Source organism: Oncorhynchus masou, chromosome 1 (genome assembly GCF_036934945.1).
Source record: "Oncorhynchus masou masou isolate Uvic2021 chromosome 1, UVic_Omas_1.1, whole genome shotgun sequence".
Taxonomy (NCBI): domain Eukaryota; kingdom Metazoa; phylum Chordata; class Actinopteri; order Salmoniformes; family Salmonidae; genus Oncorhynchus; species Oncorhynchus masou.
The window spans coordinates 33,226,832-33,248,192 of record NC_088212.1 but is presented as its reverse complement, the minus strand read 5'-3'; the positions used below and the strand labels follow the sequence as shown (position 1 = coordinate 33,248,192).

At 40.8% G+C, this 21,361-nt stretch overlaps 3 protein-coding genes across 6 annotated transcripts; 2 read left to right on the top strand and 1 right to left on the bottom strand.

Moving 5' to 3' along the window:
- Window positions 1-31: 31 nt before the first annotated feature.
- gatc (glutamyl-tRNA amidotransferase subunit C) lies at window positions 32-4,541 on the top strand. 2 transcript variants are annotated; one of them, XM_064969338.1, is made up of 6 exons: window positions 32-427; window positions 532-582; window positions 704-873; window positions 1,128-1,231; window positions 1,351-1,417; window positions 4,176-4,541. In XM_064969338.1, exons 1-6 carry the CDS (start codon window positions 230-232, stop codon window positions 4,207-4,209), a joined length of 624 nt encoding a protein of 207 aa, XP_064825410.1. In that variant the 5' UTR covers window positions 32-229; the 3' UTR covers window positions 4,210-4,541. The 2 variants fall into 2 exon arrangements, with proteins under 2 accessions (XP_064825410.1, XP_064825402.1); XM_064969330.1 differs by lacking the exon at window positions 4,176-4,541 and adding an exon at window positions 1,555-1,890.
- LOC135542375 (serine/arginine-rich splicing factor 9-like) lies at window positions 1,879-17,567 on the bottom strand. 3 transcript variants are annotated; one of them, XM_064969310.1, is made up of 6 exons: window positions 17,384-17,567; window positions 16,546-16,667; window positions 13,321-13,497; window positions 2,965-3,170; window positions 2,649-2,821; window positions 1,879-2,566 (listed from the first exon to the last, which is right to left on the bottom strand). In XM_064969310.1, exons 3-6 carry the CDS (start codon window positions 13,476-13,478, stop codon window positions 2,327-2,329), a joined length of 777 nt encoding a protein of 258 aa, XP_064825382.1. In that variant the 5' UTR covers window positions 13,479-13,497; window positions 16,546-16,667; window positions 17,384-17,567; the 3' UTR covers window positions 1,879-2,326. The 3 variants fall into 3 exon arrangements, with proteins under 3 accessions (XP_064825382.1, XP_064825390.1, XP_064825375.1); XM_064969318.1 differs by lacking the exon at window positions 16,546-16,667 and having other exon boundaries at window positions 17,380-17,567; XM_064969303.1 differs by lacking the exon at window positions 16,546-16,667.
- A 2,492-nt stretch (window positions 17,568-20,059) lies between these two features.
- On the top strand, window positions 20,060-21,361 carry LOC135542366 (polyubiquitin-like). Its single transcript, XM_064969293.1, has 2 exons — window positions 20,060-20,196; window positions 20,658-21,361. Exon 2 carries the CDS (start codon window positions 20,667-20,669, stop codon window positions 21,135-21,137), a length of 471 nt encoding a protein of 156 aa, XP_064825365.1. The 5' UTR covers window positions 20,060-20,196; window positions 20,658-20,666; the 3' UTR covers window positions 21,138-21,361.

Below are 21,361 nucleotides of genomic sequence, written 5' to 3'. Positions count from 1 at the left end.
TGGGTTTTGAGAAAAAGCCGGTAGTATGTAATTGATATTCTCCCCTACTAGACTCTGCTAGCAAGCTGTTGACTGATATTATTTTTGAGTTCCAGGAATCAACGGAGACGCTCATAAAATCTAGCTAACCATTGTTTAGTTTACTAAATTGACTAGCTAGCGACGCACAATTTCATTGTGATAGGAATTACATAAGCATTTGCAAGCTAGCTACATTAGCCAGCATAACATGTATGTCGTAGTGAATTATACACGAAGGTTACAGACCCTAGCATTTAATCTAGGGCCTTCGTGCTACCACCAAGGCGTCACAAGAGTTTCCATAACGTCACAGGACCGAAAATCCAAACAAAACTTCAGCTGCTTTCGTTGGACTCATCTGATAACTTTAGTACATCAATATAGTACCCGAATTAGCAACTCTAAGGTAGGCTAACTAGCTAGCTAATGTACAGTACAACATATCGTACACATGTGGACTGTGGTTGCAGTTTCTTGTTGTAATTTCCCATGTTAATTTTTCAATCCTAGGTGCCCAGGGTAGCAACATGGGAGCCTGTATTGGAGAACCAGCTACCCCCAGTTAGTATACTGTACTTTGTTAATGAAGTGATTTTTATTAGCTTGTAAATTAAGCCAGATCAAATGGCTAAGTGTTAGTGACATTGATAAGTTCTAACATCTAATAAGCATTTTCTTACAGCCTTGCCAAGTTCCCGTAGACCTTGTTGACAAATTGGAGCGACTAGCCCTGGTGGACTTCCGCAACCAGGAGGGGCTGGCCTGTCTGGAGAAAGCCATCCGATTTGCAGATCAGCTCCATGTTGTTGACACAGATGGGGTTGACCCGATGGATTCAGTTCTGGAGGAAAGGTTAGACTCGGGCCAGGCAGATCCTGAAGCAGCCCCTAGCACTTCAGTGTTTGATCTGAAGGAATTGGGTAGTGGTAAGCCATTGGAAGTGTTTAATGGAAGGTTTGGTGGAGCAATCACATTTTGCTTACTGCCCTATCCAATTGCTTCAAATCTACAAAAAGACTGGGTCATTTTTGGAGAGGGAACCAATAGTTACCTAACCTTAAGGTGACTTGTTTAGTCTCACAGATTGAGAACCCTCTATTCTGTAGGGCACTGTATCTGAGGGAGGATGCCGTGGCAGAGGGGGACTGTGCAGAGGAACTGCTCCAGCTCTCCAAAAACACAGTGGAGGAGTACTTTGTGGCACCGCCAGGTGAGTATCTCGGCTACTGTTTTATCAGCTCATGAATTAGTTAGTATCATTGTTCATTCTGAAGGCGGCAGTACCCCATTTTGTATATCATGAAACTTAAATGGCTCTTTTCTCTGCAGGTAACATTCCACTCCCGAGAGAGAGGAGAGAGCTGCCATGTTTAAGCACTCAGAGTTCTGATTCAAAGTATGTGCGCTAACTTTGCTGAGAGCTAAATTTGACTGTGGTTTTCCCACCCATGTATCTTAAGATGAATGCACTAAGGAGCTCTGGATAAGAGCTTTTTCTAAATTAATGACTGGATACTGTATTTCATTTGACAGACCTTTGCAAAGAAATGCATGGCTAAATGATAAAGATTGACCAACCATCAAGAGGGTCAGGGCTTGGCATGTATTAAGGCACCTTCAAACCAGACAAACTGAAGCTAAATCAAAGAAAGATCCAGTGTTGTTGATCTGTGTGTGTACTCCATGTATGCACTGCATTCTCTGAACAATATGTAGTGTCATTATGTTGAAAAAGCAGAACCATAACTCCCAATGGTACATACTTTGTGGGTGCTCTGCAAATGATTATCAAGTACTAAAGAGGCAACCAATGAATGTACAATTCATGCATTCAGGAACTAAAACAAATAAACATACTAAGAGTCCTCACTTTATTTGAAAAAAATAACACTTTTTACAAAGATTATTTTGAGAACGGGGCAGGAGAAAGAAATAATTTCATTCTCACGTAAAATAAAAAAAGAGGAACAAAATTGAGAACACTTGCGAGGCAACCATCTACAAGGCAGGGCAGGCTAGACAGGCTCTTACAGAAACATGATAAAAAATAAACTACATTAAAGAGCTGTATTATGCTGTATTCCTCTAGTATGCAGTCTCCTTCACAAATATCCCTAACCAGCCATATCCTAGGTCTGAGAATGAATCAATGAGAATGAGGCAAATGCAGATCTACCCATCCGCTCTGTCTACACCATTTAAAAAGTCCTCTGGAGACAGTCCTCATAGTGGAATGCACATGACATACTTAAAAAGCAACACAAAATAAAGTAATCGCCAGTCTTGGCGCCCTCCTGTAGGTAGACTATCGGTAGTGACGAGGGGGTGGGCTGCGGCTTGATGGGCTACGGTGTGCTGCAGAGGGGCGACGTGGAGGGGGGCTATGGCGAGACAATCTACGAGCAGGGGGCGACTGATAACGAGGGGGTGGAGAGCCGCGACCTTGATAAGCGGGTGAGTACCGTCCCCTGGATCTGGAACGGGACCGCGAGCGTCCTCTGCTGCCCCCCATCTCTCCATGGACTCGGATAGATGACGTCTCCCCCTGAAAGATGTCCATGTCAGAGAATGTCCCGAAAACACATTCTTAAACACTGTATAGCTGAAGGATCTGAGTGTTTGATTACCTGGTGTGATCTGAACTCTGTCCTGTCCAGGCGCCGCATGGCATACTCCATGTCCTCTCTGCGCAGGAACTCCACCACCCCTTCACCATCCCGCTGAACATCTGTGAAACAAACATCTCCAGCCTCCCTCATGTGATCTTTCAAGTCTTGCCAGCTCCCAGTCGGAGGCAGGCCTGTGGGAACAGAGACCAAAACATTGAGAACTTTGGCCTTTCTAGGCAACGCTCAACAATACCAGTGTACATCTAACCTGCTGTAAATGGAAGGAAGAGGAGCTTTGAATTAAAAAACAAAAGCACAGACTTTATCCACTTACCAGTCACAATAACTCTGAACTCTGATCTCCGAGTAGGAGGCCCAAACCTCCCTTTAGGACCACCGGGACCTCCGTCCCCACTCCCTCGACCACTACCACCCATAGAACCGTTGAATTTAGAGGAGGCAGAGCGAGGGTGCTCAACGCGAAGCTTGCAGTCTCCAAATCCATAACCATTCCTCCCATAGACTGCATCCTCGGCATCCCTGATACATAAGGACATGTCAATTTGATTAACACATTGCATATGTGAGTCAGTCTATTTATCTATCTTGGCATCCCACTGGTGGAACGAGCTTCTCCCTAACGTCAGGACAGCAGAGTCCTTGCTCATCTTCCAAAAATGTCTGAAACCCTACCTCTTCAAAAAGTATCTTCCATAAACTAGATAGACTTTTCCACCTCACAATAACAGCACTTAGTTGAACAGGGCAGCGAAGTCCCTGCAAGAGCAGCCCCGGTCAACTGTAAGTGCTGTTATTGTGAAGTGGAAACAATAGGTCCATCTATGAGTGGAAGGGGAGAGAGGGGTAGAGGTGTTTGTGGGGGAGGGATGGGGCGAATATGCATCTGTTGACTGACAAAAAAAACGCAGATTTTGCTTATTATTACGCACAATTCATCAACTGTGGGAATTAAGAGAGACACCTACTCATTCCAGGGTTTTCCTTTATTTTAACTATTTTCTACATTGTAGAATAATAGAAGACATCAAAACTATGAAATAACACATGGAATCATGTAGTAACCAAAATAGCGTTAAACAAATCAAAATATATTTTACATTTGAGATTCTTCAAAGTAGCCACCCTTTGCCTTGATGAATCATGCCTTCATGGTTGAATTGCTGCAAAGAAACCACTACTAAAAGAACACCAATAAGAAGAGACTTGCTTGGTCTAAGAAACACAAGCAATGGACATTAGACTGTTGGAAATGTGTAATTTGGTTGGATAAGTCCAAATTTGAATTTTTTGGCTCCAACCACTGTCTTTGAGATGCAGAGCAGGCAAAAGGATGATCTCTGCATGTGTGGTTCACACCGTGAAGCATGGAGGTGGTGGTGTGGCAGTGCTGTGCTGGTGACACAGTCAGTGATTTATTTTGAATTCAATGCACACTTAAACCGCATGGCTACCACAGCATTCTGCTGCGATACGCAATCCCATCTGGTTTGCACTTAGTGGGACTATCATTTGTTTTTCCAACAGGATAATGACCCAAACACACCTCCAGGCTGTGTAAGGGCTATTTGACCAAGGAGAGCAATGAGTGCTGCATCAGATGACCCGACCTCAACCCAATTGAGATGGTTTGGACCGCAGAGTGAAGGAAAAGCAGCCACCAAGAGCTCAACATATGTGGTAACTCCTTCAAGACAAAAAGCATTCCGGGTGAAGCTGGTTAAGAGAATGCCAAGAGTGTGCAAAACTGTCAAGGCAAAGGGTGGCTACTTTGAAGAAACTAATTTTGATTTAACACTTTTGGTTACTACATGATTCCATGTATATTATTTCATAGTTTTAAACGTCTTCGCTATTCTACAATGACAGTACAAATAAAGAACCCTTGAATTAGTTTTACTGCTATTTTATGTACATATACACATTGATAAAAAAATATAAACACAACATGTAAAGTGTTGGTCCCATGTGTCATGAGCTGAAATAAGATTTCAGAAATGTTCCATATGCGCAAAAAAGCTAATTTCTCTCAAATTATGTGCACAAATTTGTTTACATCCCTGTTAGAGAGCATTTCTCCTTTGCCAAGATAATCTATCCACCTGACAGGTGTGGCATATCAAGAAGCTGATTCAGCATGATCATTACATGGGTGGACCCTGTGCTGGGGAAGGTAAAAGGTTACTAAAATGTGCATTTGTCACAACAATGCCACAGATATGTCAAGTTTTGAGGGAGTGTGCAATTGGCATTCTGACTGCAGGAACGTCCACCAGAGAATTTAATGTTAATTTCTCTGCCATAAGCTGCCTCCAACAGTTTCAGAGAACTTGGCCGTATGTCCAACCGGCCTCACAACCACGCCAGCTCAGGACCTCCACATCCGGCTTCTTCACCAGCAGGATCGTCTGAGACCAGCCACCCGGACATCTAATGAAACGGAGGAGTATTTATTTCTGTAATAAAGCCCGTTTATGGGAGGGGAAATTAATTGGCTGGGCCTGGCACCCATGGCTGCGCCCCTGCCCAGTCATGTGAAATCCATAGATTTGGGCAGAATACATTTATTTTAATTAATCAATTTCCTTATATATCACCCTTTCCTATATAAACTAGAGTAAAATCATAGAATTTGTTGCATTCATATTTTTGTTATATATATATATATATATATCTCCAAAAAATAAAGGGAACACTTAAACAACACAATGTAACTCCAAGTCAATCACACTTCTGTGAAATCAAACTGTCCACTTAGGAAGCAACACTGATTGACAATAAATTTCACATGCTGTTGTGCAAATGGAATAGACAACAGGTGGAAATTATAGGCAATTACCAAGACACCCCCAATAAAGGAGTGGTTCTGCAGGTGGTGACCACAGACCACTTCTCAGTTCCTATGCTTCCTGGCTGATGGTTTGGTCACTTTTGAATGCTGGCGGTGCTTTCACTCTAGTGGTAGCATGAGACGGAGTCTACAACCCACACAAGTGGCTCAGGTAGTGCAGCTCATCCAGGATGGCACATCAATGCGAGCTGTGGCAAGAAGGTTTGCTGTGTGTCAGCGTAGTGTCCAGAGCATGGAGGCGCTACCAGGAGACAGGCCAGTACATCAGGAGACGTGGAGGAGGCCGTAGGAGAGCAACAACCCAGCAGCAGGACCGCTGCCTCCGCCGTTTTGCAAGCAGGAGGAGCACTGCCAGAGCCCTGCAAAATGACCACCAGCAGGCCACAAATGTGCATGTGTCTGCTCAAACGGTCAGAAACAGACTCCATGAGGGTGGTATGAGGGCCCGATGTCCACAGGTGGGGGTTGTGCTTACAGCCCAACACCGTGCAGGACGTTTGGCATTTGCCAGAGAACACCAAGATTGGCAAATTCGCCACTGGCGCCCTGTGCTCTTCACAGATGAAAGCAGGTTCACACTGAGCACATGTGACAGATGTGACAGTCTGGAGACGCCGTGGAGAACGTTCTGCTGCCTGTAACATCCTCCAGTATGACCGGTTTGGCGGTGGATCAGTCATGGTGTGGGGTGGCATTTCTTTGGGGGGCCGCACAGCCCTCCATGTGCTCGCCAGAGGTAGCCTGACTGCCATTACGTACCGAGATGAGATCCTCAGACCCCTTGTGAGACCATATGCTGGTGCGGTTGGCCCTGGGTTCCTCCTAATGCAAGACAATGCTAGACCTCATGTGGCTGGAGTGTGTCAGCAGTTCCTGCAAGAGGAAGGCATTGATGCTATGGACTGGCCCGCCCGTTCCCCAGACCTGAATCCAATCGAGCACATCTGGAACATCATGTCTCGCTCCATCCACCAACGCCACGTTGCACCAGACTGTCCAGGAGTTGGCGGATGCTTTAGTCCAGGTCTGGGAGGAGATCTCTCAGGAGACCATCCGCCACCTCATCAGGAGCTTGCCCAGTTGTTGTAGGGACGTCATACAGGCACGTGGAGGCCACACATACTACTGAGCCTCATTTTGACTTGTTTTAAGGACATTACATCAAAGTAGGATCAGCCTGTAGTGTGGTTTTCCACTTTAATTTTGAGCGTGACTCCAAATTCAGCACATTCAACTATGTAAAGAAAAAAGTATTTAATAAGAATATTTCATTCATTCAGATCTAGGATGTGTTATTTTAGTGTTCCCTTTATTTTTTTGAGCAGTGTATTTTTTAGTAACTTGATGCGGTACGAGGTAAAGGCATTAGAAATGTTGTTGGCTGTGATTCTGGGTTTAAAGGATAGGCCCCTCTCTCTTAAATACCCTAGGATCCATGCGTACAATGGTGGTTAGCCAGTAACTGGGACGACGACCCAACTTGGAATGGGGGAGGTTGTAGCGGATGGAGTATAGGAAGACAATTAGAGGCATACTTAGTTGCAGCTACAGTATGCTTAACAGTGCAAATATCATTGTATAGCTATATGGACACTCAATTATCATGGTACGTTTACAAACATTATTATGATAAGTATAATCAAAACCTGTATCTCATTATGGTAAGTGGTGAAAGGTATAGCTAGTAGTAATTGTAATGGCTTAGCAGATAAGAAAATAATCAGTATTTATCTGGATAAAAGGAGGAATGTAATATATTGTTTACAGGAAACTCATTCGACACCTTTAGATGAAGTTGTTTGGAAAAAGGACTAGGGGGAATATTTATCTCCCATGGGAAAATAATTTCAAAAGGAGTGATATGAATTAATAATTTTTATCAGAATGTGCAAACTGTTCAAACAGATCCTCAAGGAAGGTGGATCCTTCTAAATATGCTATTGGACCATTAACATACTTTGCTCATTAATCTATATGTTCTAAATAATGATCCAGGCTTCTTTGAAAATATATAACAATTTATCGAGTTAACAAGCAATACGACTCAGTTATTATGGTGGGAGATTAAAATACGGCTTTAGGTACCTCGATGGACCATAAAAAGGTAATCGCACTACTAATTATCACCCTCATGCACTTAAGGAAATCACAAATATTATGGATATATTGGAACTAGTCAATATATGGAGGCTTAAATATCCTGACCTAGTGAGATATACATGAAAGAGGCTCAATTAAGTTGGTTGTCTTGACTGTCATTTTCTCTGGCACCAAAAGTTTTAAAAAGTGTTGATGGGGAGAGAATGCGGTCAGACCGTCAAATAATTGGTGTGCAGATTAATCATACAGAATATCCACGAGAGTGGGGATATTTGAAATGTAATCAAAGGCTACTGGATGACAACTTGTTTCTAACCAAGAATTTATAACAGACTTTATTCTACAACATAGGCACTAGAGGTCGACTGATTATGATTTTTCAACGCCGATACCGATTGGAGAACAAAAATAAAATACATTTTTAAAAATCATCCGATTAATCTGTATGTAATAATGACAATTACAAGAATACTGAATGAACACTTATTTTAACTTAATAGAATACATCAATAAAATCAATTTTGCCTCAAATAAATAATGAAACATGTTCAATTTGGTTTAAATAATGCAAAAACAAAGTGTTGGAGAAGAAAGTAAAAGTGCAATGTGTGCCATGTAAGAAAGCTAACGTTTAAGTTCCTTGCTCAGAACATATGAAAGCTGGTGGTTCCTTTTAACATGAGTCTTCAATATTCCCAGGTAAGAAGTTTTAGGTTGTAGTTATTATGGGACTCTCTCTCTATACCATTTGTATTTCATTAACCTTTGACTATTGGGATGTTCTTATAGACACTTTAGTATTGCCAGTGTAACAGTACAGCTTCCATCCCTCTCCTCGCTCCTACCTGGGCTCGACCCAGGAACACATCGACAACAGCCACCCTCGAAGCAGCGTTACCCATGCAGAGCAAGGGGAACAACCACACCAAGTCTCAGAGCGAGTGACGTTTGAAACGCTATTAGCGCGCACCCCGCTAACTAGCTAGGCATTTCACAACGGTTACACCAGCCAAATCTCGGGAGTTGATAGGCTTGAAGTCATAAACAGCGCAATGCTTGAAGCATTGCAAAGAGCTGCTGGCAAAACGCACTAAAGTGCTGTTTGAATGAATGCTTACGATCCTGCTGGTGCCTACCACCGCTCAGTCAGACTGCTCTATCAAATTATAGACTTAGTTATAACATAATAACACACTGAAATACGAGCCTAAGGTAATATGGTCAAATTCGGAAACTATAAAGCTCAAAAAGACGTTTATTCTTTCAGTGAAATACGGAACCGTTCCGTATTTTATCTAACGGGTGGCATCCATAAGTCTAAATATTCCTGTTACATTGCACAACCTTCAATGTTATGTCATAATTACGTAAAATTCTGGCAAAATGTTACATATACACTGACTGTGTGCAATGAACGCAAGAGAAGTGATACAATTTCACCTGGTCAATATTGCCCGCTAACCTGGATTTTTTAGCTAAATATGCAGGTTTAAAAATATATAATTCTGTGTATTGATTTTAAGAAAGGCATTGATGTTCATGGTTAGGTACACATTGGAGCAACGACAGGCCTTTTTCGCGAATACGCATCAATTATATGCAACGCAGGACACGCTAGATAAACTAGTAATATCATCAACCATGTGTAGTTAACTAGTGATTATGATTGATTGATTGTTTTTTATAAGATAAGTTTAATGCAAGCTAGCAACTTACCTTTGCTTACTGCATTCGCTTAACAGGCAGGCTCATCGTGGCGATGGTTAGAGCGTTGGACTAGTTAATTGTAAGGTTGCAAGATTGAATCCCCGAGCTGTCGTTCTGCCCCTGAACAAGGCAGTTAACCCACCGTTCCTAGGCCATCATTGAAAATAAAAATGTGTTCTTAACTGACTTGCCTAGTTAAATAAAGTTTAAATAAAAGGTGTAAAATATTTTATTTTTTTAATAGGGCAAATCTGTGTCCAAAAATACAGATTTTCGTTTGTTATGAAAACTTGAAATCGGCCCTATTTCATCAGCCATTCCGATTAATCGGTCGACCTCTATTAGGTACAGAAGCGGCAGGGTAGCCTAGTGGTTAGAGTGTTGGACTAGTAACCGAAAGGTTGCAAGTTCGAATCCCCGAGCTGAAAAGGTACAAATCTGTCGTTCTGCCCCTAAACAGGCAGTTAACCCACTGTTCCTAGACCGTCATTGAAAATAAGAATTTGTTCTTAACTGACTTGCCTAGTAAAATAAAGGTAAAAAAAAGAAAAAGAAAAAAAGATCACCTTTAAGGTACGGTACACTTTTAAATGTGCCTTTAGGGGCCAGAATAAGTTAGAGGAAAAGAAATGGAGGAACTTATTCAAAAAAGGTCAAGTGTAATACATTATACAAACAAGGTGAACTGGATGGAATACGGGGAAAAATGCACCAACTAATTTTTTCATCGTCAACATAGAAATGCTACCAAAACTATTTACAGAAACGTGTAACAAATGATTTTCTGAAAGAGGCAAAATACTTTAAGCATGTTTTCATTTCAGGTTCCTCAATCTCCACCAACTGAAGTTAATTGTAAGGATTTGTTTCTATTAATAGTGTAAAAATGAATAGTATAGAAAGACTCACGTGAAGGAACTTCAAGATGCAATTAAAGCCTTCAAGTCAGGGAAAACATCAGGGTTGGTCCGTTAACATGATTGTGAAAGTCTGATTTCACAATTACTGAAACAGGACAACATGTGGCAAATATCCAGTCTACCTAAAAAAATGGAGACCCTTTACACTTCAGTGTTGTGATGCCAATATTCTAGCAAAATGTTTAGTGCTTAGAATTCAAAAGGTATTGTTGAATATTATGTATCCTAATCAGACAGGTTTTTACATGGGGGATACATTGGAGATAAATGACTGGAAACAATGGAACACTTATAAAATATATAGGAAACCAGGCCTGGTATTCATTGCAGATTTTGAAAAGGACTAGAATGCATTGTATAGGAGAATCTCCTATACAATGAGTTATGTATAGTAACCCTGGGTGTAAAATAGTAAATATGGCTGCTTCTCATAAACTATTCAACTGTCAAGAGGAGGAGAACAAAGCTGTCCATTATGGCCATAGAAACGTTAGCTATTAAAAAATCAGATCCAACAGCAGTATGAAGGGACTAGACATCCAGGGCTTAAAAACAAAGGGGTCATTGTACGCAGACGACTCATGTTTTCTTTTAAATCCACAATATGGATCCCTCCACAGCCTCAGAGGACCTAGATAATGTCTTTAACCCCTCTGGATAATAAGAAAACACATTACGTATTGGATCACTAAAAAAATACAACTTTCACATTACAGTGGAGTTTACCATTAAAATGGTCTGACGGTGAAGTGGACATAGTCTAATCATATTGCGAAATAAATCAATTCTATACATTTTCATAGAAAGTTAGCAAAAATAAACAAGATCTTGCTTCCATGGAAAGGTAAATACTTTCAGTACTTTCAGTACTACAGTACTTTCAGAAAGTATTCAGTCCCCTAGACTTTCCCCACATTTTATACCGTTACAGCCTTATTCTAAAATGGTTTAAAATACACTTTTTCCTCAAATCTACACACTACACCATTTAAGAATAATGGAGGCCACTGTGTTCTTGCGGACCTTCAGCGCTGCAGATATCGTTTGGTACCTTTCCCCAGACCTGTGCCTCGACACAATCATGCCTCAGAACTCTAAGGACAATTCCTTTGACTTGAATTTCATTTACTTTTTTGATTGAACCTTTATTTACCTAGGCAAGCCATTTAAGAACTAATTCTTATTTACAATGATGGCCTACCCTGGCCAAACCCTAACGACGCTGGGCCAGTTGTGCGCCGCCGTACAGGATACACCCAAGCTCAATTTCGAGTCTCATAGCAAAGGGTCTGAAAATGCGATTATTTATTTATTTATACATGCACATTTGCAAAATATTCTACAAACTTATTTTTGCTTTGTCATTATGGGGAATTGTGTGTAGATTGAGGGAAAACACATTTTAATCAATTTTAGAATAAGACTGTAATGTAACAAAATGTGAAAAAGTCAAGGGGTCTGAATAACTTTCTGAATGCCCAGTATTTGTGAGAAAAAAATAAAAATGAATTTTTTATTCATTTTTTAAATCCCAGCCCCGTCCCCGCATGAGGCCTTTTAGTAGGCCGTCATTGTAAATAAGAATGTGTTGTTGACTGACTTGCCTAGTTAAATAAAAATAAATGGCCCTGCCTACACTGGAATACTTTTTAAAATGTATTATATGAGGAAAACACATTCCACTTCATTTGGCAAGCCAGACAAAATGAATATATATTTGGAAGACTAAAATGATTTTATATTAAAGCATTGAACCTCTCACTAAAGGCTTAAAAAAAACACTTAAATCCAAACTGGTTCTCCAGTAGACTAGTAAGAAAGGCTGTTAAAAAATAGCATGTTCCTATTTATTCAGATAACACCCCATCACTTTCGGTCATTTGAAACTGAAATAATCTCCAAACTATCACTTTTTAAAACAAGCCATAGAAATCTGGTTGCAATTTCAGTTTAACCCACAAAAATCAAATAAACAGAACAAATATTTCAAATAATATTATGGTTAAACTCAAATACTAATTCATAAAATATTCTTTGAAATTGTGTGTTTTTTTTAAACAATATAATCTTTGTTAATTAATGATAGAAATGTTCAGAACTTGTGAAACATCCCACCACAGTTGAAAAATATTTGTCAAGTAGAAGTCAAGATGGGATGTTTTTTTAGAGATAGATGGGAGTGGTTAAGGGCAGCTGAAGGGCGGGATAAAAATAAAAAAAAGGTAAAAAATAGATAACTAATGTAAAATGTACCGTGTCTGTAAAATGTATATAGTATGTATAAACTCGAACTAGAAGCCTAAGTATTGCTGTCCTTTAGTTTAGGTAGGGTTAGGGGGAGAAAAAAAAATTAGTAAATTACGCAAACAATTATTTTGATAGAACCCAAAATATTTAAGCTAAAAAAATATTGAATAAAAGAGCAGTCCTATAGCATAACCTCTGCTTCTAATGACCATTTCACAATGGAGCAAGTCACAGGTACTTCCTGTTTGAGCTTCTGCTTGTAAACAGGAAGCAGGAGTAAGGAGCCATGATCTGATTTAACGAATGGAGGACGAGGGAGGGCCTTGTATCTTGTTTATGGGTAGAGTAACCACGGTCTTGGACTTTATTGCCCCTAGTTGTGAAGGAGACGTGCTGATGAAAGTTGGGAATCGTGTGTCTTAATGAAGCAGAATTAAAATTGCCGGCGACAAGAAAGGCAGCCGCTGTATGCAAGTTTTCCTGATTGTTTATAGCCTCATACAGTTCATTAAGTGGGAGCATGTTATATTTCATGATAACATCTAAAATATTTTGTGAAAATAAAGGAAACGCCAAAAGAATCACAAAATAACAAAGTCGGGTCAGAGTTCGCAAAACGGTGGCAATCCAGCGCGCTGCCATCTTTTCATTACTACCGAGTTCAGGGAAAGTGTACTTGTTATGACTATGATATGTGGTTGTCTCATCTAGCTATCTTAAGGTGAATGCACTAATTCAAGTCGCTCTAGATAAGAGCATCTGCTAAATTACTAAAATGTCAATGTAAATCTGGTCTTATTGGTCAACGAGTAAGAATGCCATTCATGGACATGGAAGTTTATCTTACCGTGGATCTTCAAAGCGCACAAAGGCAAAGGGAATAGTGCCTCTGTTGTTCTTCAACTCAATGTCTCTGATTTTGCCATATTTGAAGAATATATCCTCAATGTCCCTCTCTTGCACATCAGCTGGAAGGTTACCCACGTAGATCCTGCCATCTGCCATGATGTTAACAGAACTGATCCTGATGGAGAAAGAGAGCCTTATCAATACTGAACACTCCCTGAACTCAAATGTATGTTTTGACCCCTAATTTCTGCCATTCATAAATGTCCAAAAATAGATTACCATTACAAACAAGTACATGTTATCAAGACTGCAACATATACACAACTCAAATACAGAGCTAGCTATTAATCAAACACCAACCCACACCCAATGGTTCAACCACCAGGGCCCGGTTTCCCAAAAGCATCTTATGACGAAGTTCATCATTAGAACCTTCGTAGGAGCATAGTTAAATATCGAAGCTTCCACAAAACCATCGGTATTAACTTTGCACTTAAACGCTCGTAATCTAACGCCTGCCTCAGACCACTCGTAGAAACGCTAACTGCAGTGGGACAAAAAAGTATTTAGTCAGCCACCAATTGTGCAAGTTCTCCCACTAATTTTCAACTATGACAGACAAAATGAGAAAAACAATCCAGAAAATCACATTGTGGGATTTTTTATGAATTTGCAAAATTATGGTGGAAAATAAGAATTTGGTCACCTACAAACAAGCAAGATTTCTGGCTCTCACAGACCTGTAACTTCTTCTTTAAGAGGCTCCTCTGTCTTCCACTCGTTACCTGTATTAATGGCACCTGTTTGAACTTGTTATCAGTATAAAAGACACCTGTCCACAACCTCAAATAGTCACACTCCAAACTCCGCTATGGCCAAGACCAAAGAGTTGTCAAAGGACACCAGAAACAAAATTGTAGACCTGCACCAGGCTGGGAAGACTGAATCTGCAATAGGTAAGCAGCTTGGTTTGAAGAAATCAACTGTGGGAGCAATTATTAGGAAATGGAAGACATACAAGACCACTGATAATCTCCCTCAATCTGGGGCTCCACGCAAGATCTCAACCCATGGGGTCAAAATGATCACAAGAACAGTGAGCAAAACTCCCAGAACCACACGGGAGGACCTAGTGAATGACCTGCAGAGAGCTGGGACCAAAGTAACAAAGCCTACCATCAGTAACACACTATGCCGCCAGGGACTCAAATCCTGCAGTGCCAGACGTGTCCCCCCTGCTTAAGACAGTACATGTCCAGGCCCGTCTGAAGTTTGCTAGAGAGCATTTGGATGATCCAGAAGAAGATTGGGAAAATGTCATATGGTCAGATGAAACCAAAATATAACTTTTTGGTCAAAACTCACCTCATTGTGTTTGGAGGACAAAGAATGCTGAGTTGCATCCAAAGAACACCATACCTACTGTGAAGCATGGGGGTGGAAACATCATGCTTTGGGGCTGTTTTTCTGCAAAGGGACCAGGACGACTGATCCGTGTAAAGGAAAGAATGAACGGGGCCATGTATCGTGAGATTTTGAGTGAAAACCTCCTTCCATCAGCAAGGGCATTGAAGATGAAACGTGGCTGGGTCTTTCAGCATGACAATGATCCCAAACATACCGCCTGGGCAACAAGGGAGTGGCTTCGTAAGAAGCATTTCAAGGTCCTGGAGTGGCCTAGCCAGTCTCCAGATCTCAACCCATAGACAATATTTGGAGGGAGTTGAAAGTCTGTTGCCCAGAAACAGCCCTAAAACATCACTGCTCTAGAGGAGATCTGCATGGAGAATGGGCCAAAATACCAGCAGTGTGTGAAAACCGTGTGAAGACTTACAGAAAACGTTTGACCTCAGTCATTGACAACAAAGGGTAAAAAAACAAAGTATTGAGATAAACTTTTGTTATTGACCAAATACTTATTTTCCACCATCATTTGCAAATAAATTCATATAAAATCCTACAATGTGATATTGTGGATTTTTTCCCCTCATTTTGTTTGTCATAGTTAAGTGGACCTATGATGAAAATTACAGGCCTCTCCTTTTTAAGTGGGAGAACTTGCACAATTGATGGCTGACTAAATACTTTTTTTGCCCCACTGTACATGTTGTGTTAGGTGCGTCCGCCCGTAAACATAAAATCACATGGTTTACCCCTCTCTGTGATGGCTGATAACTTCAGAACAGAAGTTTACTACAATAACGAAGTTGCCAATGTCGTTGCAATTGATACAAACAAGCGAAGTATAAAAACATATTGGTTCATTTGAAGCATGACTGTTTTAAAATAAACAGTAGGCTATAGGTTTTTTTCAATCATATTGAAACGCACTTCATGTTAAATCAATTGAGTTTTATTTTGTTACATGTAGGCTGCCTAACGTATGCAATGTGCCACCAAAGCGGTGATTTGTCATTTTTATTGTGTAAGTGTTAGAATAAGCCGCCTTAATATTTGCAACCGTATGTGGTAATGTCTCTAGAAGCGAATCCGTCGTCAGTATTGAGAAATAACTATTATGTTTAGGAATGATTTGAATGGAGAAAGCTGATCTGAGAGCAGCGCTCACCATCTTTCGATCCTATCAGTATCAACAAATGCTTTAACGACGCACTAGGCGACCATTCTTTTTTACCACGCTAACTAGGTAAATCAGTGTGGTGCTTGAGAAACGGTTGTTACATTTTCGGCTGCTGTAGGAATGACGCAACGTTACGCCTAAATTCCATCGCTATCAGAAAACCGGGCCCTGTTGAGACGAAATCCTAGCCGGACAATGGTGTGATTGCTGCCCGCAATTCGAGGAGTTCTTGTATGTGGGCGTTCATTCATCTGCAGGAACGCCCCCCACTCTAGCATCCCATTGGTTCCGGCTTTAACAGGCTTCCCACTCCCTCGAGCACGCAATCTTCAAACTTGTGCGACACTTGATATTCTGGTTGTCTATTTGTGACCTACCTAGCTAGCTCGCGTTGTCGTCCCGGCCCCCTGCCTCTTGTGGAAGTGCGGGAAAGCATTGCCCAACAGGCGGAGGAAGGACACTGCCTACCAGTGTCCTCGACCAATAATGGACTAAAGAAGCCTAACGGGGTCTGTTTTTAAAGGATAATGGGCCTTTCAGCCAAATGTGGATACATTTTCAATTGCAGTACGGTTCTAAAAACTAATCTCTGCTTTCATTTCACATTAAAAAAAATGTAACAAAAGCTAAATATACACTTACTGTTTTAACACAGTTGCAGCAGACAGTATTTTTCAGTCACAACACGTTTGAGGCGTCTGTCTTCCATTTACACACCGGTGTTCCGAGACACAGAACTAGCACCAGTCTTCCATAAATAAGCGCTGTAACATGGAAATATGGCTGTGTGGGAACCCTAACCATATAAAAACGTATAGTAATTAAACATTTGTTATGATTTCTCGATAATATGAAAGTTCCTTATTTTTCTAAACCGTACAGTAAGAGATGTTTGGTAACGTTTACAGAAAGCGGGGAGTTCTTAACGAAACTACCCAGCCAGAAGATACGATCACCAATATATGGGCGCTAAAGGAAGTGTATGTGAATGGGCTACCGCCACCTAGTGTCTTGGAGCGCCCCCGTATGATGCCCATTTTTAAAAATGGACCAATAGAAGTTTAAAGAGGAGTTCCTGCATATCCAGGAACGCCCCGAATTGCGGGACGAAATTACACCCTTCTCGGCTCAGGTAGCTTGCTACGCTAAAGTTAGCCTAGCTATTCATGTGATGTTTCATTTAAAAAATGTTAACATGGCTGGGGGCGGGATACAGTGGTCAGCTAACTAGTTTCAATATTTCAAACATAACACGTTTCATATCGCCTCGTGGTAGTTACCTGCCTGGATTCCTAATCTGTACTCACATGTAAAACCCAGATTAGCCCATTCATTCATTACCAAGCGACAACAAATGGCTAGTAACTAATGTAACGTTAGCTTCAGTTGCAAGTTAGCATCAAGCTAGCTAACAAGTTAGCCTAGCTGACTCGTGTGCCATGTTTTGGGTTTGCAGAAGAGTACACGATAGCTCACCTACCTTGCTGTGTTGCTGACCAGACCTGCAACCCCCGTGGTTGCTGTGATTATTTTATAAAGCTCGTATAATGTTATTTCTCGTTTATCTCCAGAGATTGGTACCCTCAAACCTTTGTCGGAGGATCTCTGCGCTTCTTTTAGCTAGTTAGGCTAGCCAGTTCCATCCACTGACTTCCGGTTCCGTCAAAGACCACCTACCATATCCAGCAGGTGGTGCCCCAGCACACAAATTGCACTGTTTTTTGTCTGCATGTTTTCTTCTTCGTGTGGTTTTCCGGCAGACGAGACGCATGGTTGATTTTTGGTGCCTTTCACAGTTCGGAAAATGCATTGCACATTTGTTCACAAAAAAAGTGAAGTGGATGAAAAAAGAAAATGACCATTTTTTGATGCCAAAAAGGCATGGATCCACTTTGTCCATGAATCATGCTCCTACGGGGCAGAGTCATCTCAGGCAATTTTCTGATCAGGCTTGGTAGCCTTCACCTCACCTGTTGGTGCAGGCTTTTCCTCTTCACTTCTGTTAGGTTCAATTTGAGAGAGTTCACTCTCCGTCGAGTTTGGCATTATCTCTCCTGTACTTGACTCAAAGGAGAAAGTACTCTGCTTGTATTTCGCAGATGTTGGTTTGGGTTTGAACCTCGCACCCTTTTGTTTTGTGCCTCACATCACCTAGTCATTTGCCATCTTGCCTTCTTTCAGTTGTCAGTCTCAAAGGTTACATCCGTTTCCAAAACACTGCCTCCATCATCTACCGGCTGCATGTCATGTTTTGTATTTCAAATAGTACCAAACTAAAACTTGAGATATTTTGGTTTGTTTGTTTTTAGTTTTTGTTTCTTGAGGCCTGTCATGCAAATAGCGTCCACCTGAAAATTGTTGTCCCCCCCCCAGGCCCCTTAAAATGTCTCTGAGACCCCCTGAGGCTCCCTAGTTGAGAATCACTGTTGTAGTGTAAGTATGCAATACATTTTCTTTGGTATACCTTGCCAATCTGCATTAATAGATAAATTGGAGCATCTTACGCCATGACTGTAATGGCTGCTAAGTCATATGGCTAAAAATCTAAACACCCAAGCGTTCTCTGCTCTCATTGCTTATGACATAAATTAGAATGACCAAGAATTCTGCCTCAAGGCACATCTGTAATGTAAAATGACTTTGTATTTTACTAACAGGACATCAGCGGTGAAAGGTGTCCTCACATACTTAGTGAGAGAATAGGCTAAGCTTCATGGGTTGGCACAGGAAACAACAACAAACACTAAACACCTATACTTCTCAGAAGTCTACACCTGATTGAACTGCTTTTAACACCACTGACCTCAGTTGACATGGCAGACATCAGTTCTGACTCATTAGAATCACATCAGTCAAATGCACAGATGTCATTTCCCCCTGGAAATATCCATAGAGGCAGAAATGAAAGAGGAGAACGTAAGTTACTGGAGAATATAGAAGTTACTGTACATCCACTGGTTACTGTTTGTACTAGAGAACATACGGGTGAATAACGTTGGGTACAGTCTGACTAAGATGTGTAGTCTGAATGACATGATTCAACTACTGACAATATAAACATGTGTTGACATCATTTTGGGGAGGATGAGGCAGGGTATAGTCTCTTATTTGTATTGCTGTTAAAATTCTCTCTGCATTCACAAAGGTGTATGTTTGACGTATCACAAAATACCTGCAATTCCTCATCATTGCCAGTATCATCTGAGCCTGGGTTTTCCCAATGAGGTTGGGTTTCATTGATAATGACATTAGGTTTCTCTTTCCTTTCTGGTGTTTGACATATCTGTGTTGAAAAATAGGGAATTATATAGAATGATAGGGAATGATCTAGAACCTGGTTCAATGATAGGGAATGATCTAGAAAGGGGTTCGGCAAAAGGCGGACTGCGGGCCAAACCGGGCCACTATATATGTTTTTGGCTCCCCAAAGGTTTAGGTCAAAATAAGACTACAATCATCAGGAATTATGCAGAAATCTGTTCACCAAGTACTCCCACGAATAGAAAACAAGATGTGATCGTGTTTCAATGTAATCAAAGTATGAAATTATTTTTATTTGTAAATACAATCTAATTTTTGGCTTAGTTGTGGTCAATTTGTAGTGTACAAATTATTATAATTATGTCCTGACATCTGGATCACCCCCTCCGACAAAAATCGGCAGGCGGCTGAATCTATATAGTTGCCTACCCCGATTTAGAAAAATGAATTATATGGAATGGTCTTGAGCAGGGGTGTCAAACTCATTTTACCCCGAAGACCGCAATCGGTCTTCAACGACGTCTGGAGAGCTGCACTGACATAAAAAAAATATATATTTCCTTGCCTCAAAATTATGAATTGTCGAGCTTGACAGACAGTCAAGAAACTGTAGTTTCATTTTTAGTCCCCCCCCCCCCGAGCAAGAGTGATCTTTGTGAATTTCAGTGTGATATACATCAATTAAATCAATATTGGGCATACTTTGAATGGGGGCAAGTTGCCATTGGGCAATATCAAAGAAACAATTTATTGCAATCAACTTTCTGCAAACAGCAGCAGACTACACCATTATTTTATAATAGAAACCGAAAGCTGCGCGGCAGAGAGGGAAAAACGAATCTCAATTTGAGGGGCGGGGCGGGGCAGATGGTATATATATATATAGACTGCTCAGATGTACACTGACAGAACTATCACCATCTTTCATCGGATAAGTTTCAATTGTCAGCATACGGATTTACTAACAGTATTTCTTCAAACAAACTTGCAAGACTTCACAACAACAACTTCTCAACAATATCTACTGAACATGTAAGTCATTTTCCATTATTAAGCTACAACAGGCCTATTTTACAGAAATGTACTGGAGAAAAAAAGCTAAACAGCATATCAAGCAAATTATCTTAGAATTTGTTAGTTATTACAATGGGCTGAATAAATGGTAATGTTAAAGCCTGTAGGTAAATATAAAAGTTATAATGCATTGTACAGTGTAACTTGTCATGAGTGTGTACGACTCCCTTATGTCTTTCAATCCTCTCATAATGATTGTCATTATATACCAGCCATTTGAGTCAGCTGAAATGTTGGATAGAGACAAAACATGACATATTGTTAGCCTTATTATAAGGATCATACATGCTTTTAACAAGTTATAAAGCATTACACCTGTAGGCTTTAAGTAAAGTGTTACTAAACTAATTCATTCAAAACATTCAATTGAGCTATGCTAATGTAAGGCCAAATAAATAATACATGAAATCCTCTTTCAGATATCTATCATGGAACTCACTATAACGCTTTTGAACGGGAACTCACTTCCTCTGCCAGTTCCGCCACACACCACCGTGGGGTCTCTCAAGAGTTTGATTCAACAACACTTTGAAGTGGCCACAACAAAGCAGAGGCTGTTAGGCGTCAATGGGAACAACATCAGTCTCAGCGATGATTCAAAAACTTTGAGCGACTATGGCCTGCATTCCGGATCTAAAGTGATGGTGCTGATTACGGAGCCCGCTCCTATCCAGGTGTTCCTGAAAAACGAAAAGGGCCAGACACACACATATGATGTGGTGCCTGGTGAGACTGTAACCCAGTTCAAAGCCAAGGTACAAAACAAGGAGGCAGTCCCTGCCAACCAACAGAGGCTGATTCATGAGGGGAGGCAGCTCGAGGATGGCCAGAGGCTGGAGAACTACAACATCAGAAATCAAAGCACCATCTATCTGACGCTCCGTCTAAGGGGAGGCTGAAGAAACCCAGTATCGACCTGAAACCACCTGTCACATGAAGCCCTTAACTTATTATGCATTCCATGTCTATAGAGAAAAAGCAATCAATCTTGAACAAAAATTTGAATTGTTCTACATTTGTATTCATTTGTAAACTTTAAATTAAGCATGGCTGATATAGGCGTATATTAATGAGATTGTTATCGAGTAATAAACATGTATAAAACTAAAACTGTCAACCATCA